Genomic DNA, 8,505 nt, shown 5'->3' with positions numbered 1-8,505 from the left:
TAGATAAAACATTTCAGGCTCAATATAATATATGGACTTGTCATATAAAATATTACAGTCGTGTATAAATTCCCCCCCTGCTTTGGTCATTTCAAAGCTAAGCGATAAGCAACAACTTCACATAATCATCTTAGGCTTCTTATGAACATAAACAAGGATGGGGATTTTGTTGCTGAAATCTCTCCCATATGTTGTCACATTAAATCAATAGATGGCCTTGAATGGCTTATAAACTTGAAGATCAAGGAAAATCCCAGCAACAGAGCCAGCTGCAGCTGCTACAGTAACTATAAGGCAAGCAAGACTAAACAATTGAAAGCAGATCCACTTGATACTCCACTTTGGTATTCTCTTCTGAATAATGTACATCTCCACCGGGAAATACACAGTGAGAGGCCAAAATCCAAGTGCTCCAAGAAGCCCCACTATGTCATTGAAGAATGGGAGAAGCATTGAAATCAAAGTTGTGATGATCACAAAAATTGTCCTCCAAACCAGCCTGAAGAGATTGATTTTGTAAGCATTGAACAATGGGATTTGAACGGTTTTTGTCACAAAATCGCTGTCTGGGAATTTTTCCGCCGCGTAATTTTCAACGAAGGCGAAGAGGGGCTGGGAGTAGACTTGGTATGCACCAACAAGGTGGATAACTATGGCAGCATTGGCAATGTCAATGAGCCAAAATGGGTTGTAGAAGCCAAAACCAGTGAGAAGGTTTCCAGGGCTTGAATCTCCAAATGCAGCATAGCCAAAGCAACCACAAAGCATGTAGAAAAGGGTGGTCACTACCACACTGATGAAAGATGCCTTCTTCATTGTTTTTGACTCTGATGGAGGTGATTTTACAGTGTCCTGTTTCATAACATACCCTTGTTACTTTAGAAATTTCAGGTTCTTTGAGCTTGAAAAAAATAAAATTATGACACTAGTCTCCTGATAAAAAGATCCTATGAGTTACAATAAATGAAAGCAATCTTTCATGATTTCCGTTAAATAATACAGTTAATTTTGTCACTTCAGAATTTCTTACATTTTCAACAATTTTTCTTCATAATGTATAACAAAGCGCCTGCGCGAGGTTCAGAGAGGAGTTGGACCCATATTAGACCCACTCTGTGGATCGGCTCTCTTTAGATCTCGCGTATAATGAGAGCTTTGTAGCAACAAGTTTGACTTTTTAACATGGAACAATGCTGATAATAATACTTAGCAAAATGACTTAAACCTGAATTTCTATAAGGATCATGGAGTATGAATAGGCAAAGGCTATGTCACCAAGAGCTTGCAAGGTCCTCCAAACTTTTTGAGTTTGTGTTACTGTTCCAACTGTTATGCCAGTTAGGCTTCCCCCAACTGCTCCGTTTTCTGTTATATCACAAGATTTGAGTCAGATTCATGTGCAGCACATTTAATCCTCCAACAACATGTTAATGGAAATAAAGAATCATACCTATAACTTTTCCAAAACCAAGGCCTAGCCCAATTGTGGAGTATGTGAAGGACATGACAGCAGCTAAAATGGAGAGCCACCATAATTGATCAAAGTCTGGAATTTGAGAGAGAACAATTTCCACCAAACCAAATGAAATCATGTAGATATTGCCATTCATGTGGCATGGATCTTTTCCCTCACTCTTGTGGAAACAATTAGACCTTTCAATTGCTCTGTTTCACAGACAAGCCAAAAGCAACAAATTGTCATTTTCCGTAGACAATGCTTAGATTTTTCATTACAAGCTGCGCAACAAAGAACACTTATCCGAGTTTATCTAGTGTATTTTTTAGTAGAAAAACTCTAATAAGTGCTCTTCTGGTCTGTATCCAAATGGGCTGTAAGACTAAGATTGCAAACATACATCATGCTAATGGATGACGCTATAGTGTATCCAATGGCGACACCAAAAAGGTTAAGGTACTGAACTATCCCACATAACTTGACCTGAATGCCACCTGCAGAACAAACACAACCACAAAAGTTAACAAGATTCAAACTTTGAAACTCTGAAACAGAACCCAGAATTTGTTTTGAAGTGTGTGAAGTAATCTTACCCATGTTTGAATGAACAACATCCATGTAAGTGTAGTTTCTCTTGCCATTGACAGGATCACCATTTCTATAACAAGCACAGAGAAGAATGGAGGTGTAGTAAGTCACCAGAGAGAAGAGAATCATGACAGCAGGACCAGCAACCCATCCAAGCTGAGCTATAGCCCAAGCCAGGGAGAGAACCCCAGAGCCAATCACAGCAGTTATGATATGTGCACTTGCAGTCCACACAGTCCCTGTGTTTTTTTTTTCAAAGTAAGAGAATCAATGAGAGTTTGAATGAAAAGTGTTCAGAAGTTTTGCATTAACTGGAGATATCGTCAAGTAAGTCTTTATAGAGTAGAGCAATACTCTCTTATCTAATTTTTTGAGGTAGAATTAGGCCTAACATGATTTCTAAGAAAAACAACACAAGGGCCTTAGTGAAGTACCAGTTCTTTTGAGGCGACCATCGTCGTCGAAGCACTTAGAGCCTCCTTGTTGTTGCATGTCAAGGGAGACATCAAAAGCCTGGTGATGATGGTTGTTCTTGCTGCCATTCTTCTCATTCATCTTCATTATGACAGGGAACAACCCAAGTTATGCTTCAGAGAAAGTAAATGTTTAAAATTTTACTAATGTGCAAGATCTCAATGTTTGTGCACATTGAAGAGTATGCTCAGGACTCAATCAATATGATGATGGGTTCTCTGATGTGTTTTGACACACCTTCCAACTTACAAGAGTCAACAAAAACTAGAGTTAGGAAGTTCAGGCAAAAATGGTGTTCTTGTGAGTCAAAGAGCAAGGAAGATGCACAAAGAAGATGTGTGAGTGTGCTTATTATGTGTTGGTTATCAGACACTCCTCGAATTCAGGTGAGTTGAATTGAGGAGTTTATGCAATGAAGAAATAAGGCGCTGTGGGGAGTTATATAGGGGTAGGAGAGAGTGAATGGTGTTGAAATTAAAAGACTTTTCTTTCATTTTACACTTTTTTTTAAGGTTTTAATTTATTCACACGTTCACTTATTCCACTCATTTTCTCTTTTTATATTTTGTTATTACATCATTCATTATATCACACATTTTTTCTTGTTACATTTATATCTCTTGTGGTGTGAGTGGATTGAGTGTGTAGCTCATTATATTATTGTTTTTTTCATCTATCACATTTAAACTCACTTTCTCTATATATATATTTTTATTTAGTATCGCATTATTTATCATTATTTATCGTATCTCAAGTTTAATCTCTCTTTTATTCTAATTGCTTTGGAGTTGTAGTATTTGAAGTTTCAACTAAACTTTTTATCAAATTAAAATTAAGATTTTGGCCTTTGGGAAATGGGGGCAGTAGAGATCAACATGAAGTAATGAGCTCTGAAATGTTATGAGATGTCAATGAGTTAATCACACCAATTGAAGAACAAAGGTTTTGGCCTTTGGGTAAATGAGTGTGGGGCATGAATGTTTCCTCCATTTTAGAAAGGAAATGCTGTGAATCTTGACCGTGAAAGACATTTTTCACATAGAAAATTAAAATAAATGTTATTGAAAGACAGGGGAACCTAAAATACTGATGAGCCAAAAATCAAAGACGGCGAAGAAAATTACATTTTTACCCAAAATTTTAAAATAATACATGTGTGAACCACATTTGTTATATTATTTTCATTTTACTCATTCTTAATTAATATATTACTTCAACATACACTAATTAGTTCTCAATGAGGATATGATCAATAAATTATGTTTTAAGCATGTGTCACATCAACTAATTAAATTAAAATGAGAAATAGATTTTACTAAATCTTTTAAATCTGATCTGGTTGTACAAATTATTTTACACCTTCAATTTATTGAAGCTATTCTAAAAAACTAAACTAAAATTTCTTTTTTAAATTTCTTTTTCATAGTAAAATTGAGCAAAAGGCTTAAAAGCAAAATATCTAAAAGAGTCAAAAGACAAACAACAACCAACCAACAGGACCCTCTTCCGCCTAAGTACAATTAGACAAGAGAAAAGTTTTAGAATTTAATTTTTATGCACTAACGGTATTAAGCAATCACATTTTTATGTATATTAAATTATTAAATTCTTTTTCCTCACCCTAAAATTTTGTTTAAAAAAAACTAGATAAATTCAAACTAGCATTGGTGGCCTAAATGGTACTTGTTAGGACTCCATTTCTCAAAGTCTAAGGTTCAAATTCCGCTAGTAACGGGAACTAGAGAGATTATTTTTTGGGTACTTGGGGAGAGATTCAAATGACCTAAATACAAAATAATTAGGGAATAAAATACACTCACCCCCCTGAAGGTTTGCATGAATGACACTCCACCTCATTGTTTTTTAAAATCTACACTCCACCCCATTTTTTATAAAGGCAAAATTTAGTGACGAAAACAAATTCATCACTAATACAAAATAATTACTAATTAGTTAAAATTTAAATAAATTAAATGCATATACACTATCATACATCAATTTATGAAAATAATTTTACTGAATTAAATTTAAAAAAACCATCCACTATGTCTGTTAAGTCCACGTCTCATCTATCTTCAAATCATATTTCTCACCACAAACGGTCACCACCAAACCTTTGCTCACTTTAACACGACGACAACCATCCCGGAATGTGAAACCCCATGGCACCACCATGTCTCAAAGTTTTGTTGCGACCTGAACCCCAGAACGTGAATCGCACATCCCCAAAGCCACTTGTTCAACTACTTGTTGTGAACTTCACCCCTTTAAGTTGTGAGTGAACGCTTTGTTGGTTTAAGATGTTGTTGGATTTTGTTAAAAACGGTGCTCCACCGCATCGTTGGGTTCTAATAACCTCCGATCCACTTCATATTTCTTAATTTTGTTTCTCTATTTTCTTCACCCATTTGTGTTGCTTTTTGGGTCTACAATCTAATTTTAAAAATTTGAGGTATAAATAGATTATTTTGATTAAAATTGAATTATTACCAAATATGAAAACACAAGCATGTTTCACTATGTTCGAGATATGGTTTGTCAACCAGTCATGTGTGCTATTGCAGAATTTGCATTGTGAATTTGCAGAGGAAGAACGCGATTGAGAGAATGAGAAGGACTGTGATGTTTTCATTTTTATATTTATTGGATTATATTGAAAATATTTTTTGAAATTATTGATTAACAATTTAAATAATAACTAATTATTAATGAAGAATATTTTTCGTCACTAAATTTGCCTCTATATAAAATGGGGTGGGGTGTAGATTTTAGATAAGAATGGGATGGAGTGTTATTCTAACAAAACTTGAGGGGGTGAGTGTACTTTACTCAAATTACTATTTAGCCTAATATAACTATTGAGTTTTACTATATTCCACCACTTCACTTATATGTTGCTCTATTGACTTTCATTTTTAACTACATGTCAAGCTAATAGAGGGATTCCATTTTTTCAATGAGAGAGGAGTAAATTTAAGAGGGGACACTAAGAGACAAAAATTAATCAAACACTATAGTAGAGAAATTGTAGTCACAATTAAGTCAATTTGTTCAATAATTGACATCTTTAACAAGAGTTTCTTCCAAAATCTAAACAGTTCTACCAAAAATGCAACATCAAATGAAAGCAAATACCAAATTTACAAAAAGTAAACACGAGTAATTATGTGTACAGATACATTTCAATGAACATCAAATCGACATTTGATTTAGAGACGGTAATTGGATTTCGCTGAAACGCATATGTACACTTAACATTTTTCAATAAATATAATTAAAGCTTCTCAAGACTCTCTTACCTTCATCACCAAGGCTTTCTTTGACTATGCTGCAGCAGCTCCCCTAATAATACAGCTAGCTATTAGAGTATAACAGGTTTATTACTTCAATAGATGTTGTGCCTTACTTGGATTAATCTTGCACATTATATATAGTGGAACTCACAGAAATATTCTGAAATATTATAATCTATCTCTTTAAAAGACGACCCTAGAACCCAAAAAATCTGTTGTGCTTCACATCCACCCGTACCTAAAGAGAATAGGGTTCCCTTCAAAATGCCTCAAGTGCATTAAGCATATTTATATCAATTATTTCTATCATATATAATTATTTTTTTAACATCATTGAGACCTCTCTGGAAATTAATTACCAAACTCTGAAAATAGTGTATGTGGACATCAGAATTCTGCTTTTATGCACTAAATATCTAAGAAAAGAAAGAGACCAATATTTGCCACTGTCTCCTGATGATCAACCTCTTAATGGGAACTGAATTTCTCTAGATTCTTTTTAGACCAGAGCACAAGATATGTAGATGTTAATCTGGAGGTTGAGATTGCATGGGGCTATTTTTTTTATTATAAAGTAAATTATTTATAATACTTGAATATTTTAAAACTGCTGCAATATTATAAAAATGTTGGTTGATGGTCTGTTTATTACATTGTTTTTTATGTCTCTGGCATAAATTTGCAGTGAGGACTGGGGGGCCGGAATTAACATGGTAAAAGTGCAGGGTTTGGTAGTTGTGTTTTTAGTTATGTTTTGCAGGCTTTGAGGCAAAGTTGAGTCTTAAAAGTTGGTTTAATTTCACTTTTGGTCCCCCAACTACTGTCTTTCTGCGAAAATCGTCCCCAAACTTTAGAATTAGCAAAAAAAGTCCTCCAACTATACATGTTGTTGCACTTTTGTTATGTCGTTTGTCTTCCGTGAGAAGCTGATGTGGCTCCCTCACGGGTGTCTCACGTGACATTCTTCAGAGAACTTGATGACTGGACAAGTCACATGCTTCTCACGTGACTTTAAAAGGGTTCCATGGTGAAGAAGACGATGGAGGAGGGAGATGACCGTTGGAGCCTTTCAGAGTTACGTGAGAAGCATGTGACTTGTCCAGTCATCAAGTTCTCTGAAGAAAGTCACGTGAGACGCGCGTGAGGGAGTCACATCAGCTTCTCACGTTAATTTTCTCACGAAAGGCAAACAGCAGATAAAAAGTGCAACAACAGGTATAGTTGGAGGACATTTTTTTGCTAATTTTGAAGTTTATGGACGATTTTCGCAAGAAGTCAATAGTTGGGGGACCAAAAGTGTAATTAAGCCTAATAAATTTTTAGGTTAACTGTGCTGGGATGGTTTTTTACGGGTGGGATTGCAGTATTATTGAGGTTCACATACCGTAAGGAGTGCTATTTAAAGACAAGGTTTTGGGACATGTTATTATACGTACGCTTGTGTTGCTCGGGCTATTTGGAGACAAGGTTTTGATGAAATATTGGTGTTGCAATTTTGTCTCTAGGCTGGTTTGTAGTGTCTTGTCTGATACTAGTTTGTTTGCTCTATTTAGGGGGTTAATGGTGTGGTATTGTGAATGTATTTGGAGGGGTTAATTGTTTTATGGAGCGTTTTTATGGGTATTGATATGTAAAACACTTTTAGGATTGTGGTACTATTTTTTCTTTACTAGACTTTTATCCCAAATGGTCCTATATTTGAGTCACACGTTAATGTTCATTTTATGCTCCAGATGGCCAGCACTTGGTGTGAGGGGTGTGTTAGAAGTCTCACATTGGCTAGATATGTACGTGACCAAACAAGTGTTATAAAGGGTAGTGCAACCCTCAACTATTAAGCTAACTTTTGGGTTGAGTTAAGCATTTCTAATTCTACTAATAAATGAAACTCTCATTATCTATCAAACCTAAAACAACTAAACAATGGTGATAACTTCATCCAAAATTAATGTTGTCTACAAATGTGTGATTTTCATTCATCTAGTTTCAAAATTGAACACATTTATTAATTCACATCTTTTCATCAAGTAATTAATGAAAAAGAGTTGTTGTGAATCACAATGTTTTTACATGAAGGACAGTTAAAGATGATTTAAATCATTTCACATTAAAAAAATCTTAAATGCTACTTCCTCATTTTCAAAATAACCATTCACAAAGAGGAGATGCACAATATTAAGAAGTGCAATTAATATCGTTAACTTTTTAGAACATATCATTTGTTTTCCTATTTTTCCCTTTAAAGTGTACTTTTATCTCTCTTCATTTATTTTTTTCATTGGGGCAACATTTGTAAAAACATCAATTAATGCTCCATTGAAATTATAAGTGAACAGTTATTGTAAAACAAATTTTTTCTCTTTAAATTAAAAGTTATTATGAAACGGGAATAACTTTTTTTACTAGTTATTGGCCAACAAAATAACAAATGGACCTCGTTATATTTGTTCAATTTAATTTAATTCAAACAATTGAAATTACTATGACCAAAATCACACATTTCTCAAACTGTATGAATTAAAAATATACGGTAATTTAATTTTTGGCTTAAATACTCTGGAGGTCTCTAGAATTGTATGACGTACGAAAATAAGTCCATGAACTTTTTTTTTCGATTTCGGATCCTTGGAATTCTTTTTAATCTAAATAAGTCTCTACCCGTGTTATGTGTTTATGTGGCTCTATTTTTGCACA

General features: G+C 34.4%; 1 protein-coding gene across 1 annotated transcript; it reads right to left on the bottom strand.

The window, feature by feature from the left end:
• Positions 1-5,964, bottom strand: LOC130738705 (amino acid permease 3). Its single transcript, XM_057590823.1, has 7 exons — positions 5,818-5,964; positions 2,479-2,599; positions 2,050-2,283; positions 1,857-1,950; positions 1,451-1,665; positions 1,226-1,365; positions 1-852 (listed from the first exon to the last, which is right to left on the bottom strand). Exons 1-7 carry the CDS (start codon positions 5,821-5,823, stop codon positions 205-207), a joined length of 1,458 nt encoding a protein of 485 aa, XP_057446806.1. The 5' UTR covers positions 5,824-5,964; the 3' UTR covers positions 1-204.
• Between the last annotated feature and the right edge of the window lie 2,541 nt (positions 5,965-8,505).

Source organism: Lotus japonicus, chromosome 1 (assembly GCF_012489685.1).
Source record: "Lotus japonicus ecotype B-129 chromosome 1, LjGifu_v1.2".
Classification (NCBI taxonomy): Eukaryota; Viridiplantae; Streptophyta; class Magnoliopsida; order Fabales; family Fabaceae; genus Lotus; species Lotus japonicus.
Note: the sequence above shows the minus strand (reverse complement) of the source record. Positions and strands in the feature narration are given on the sequence as shown.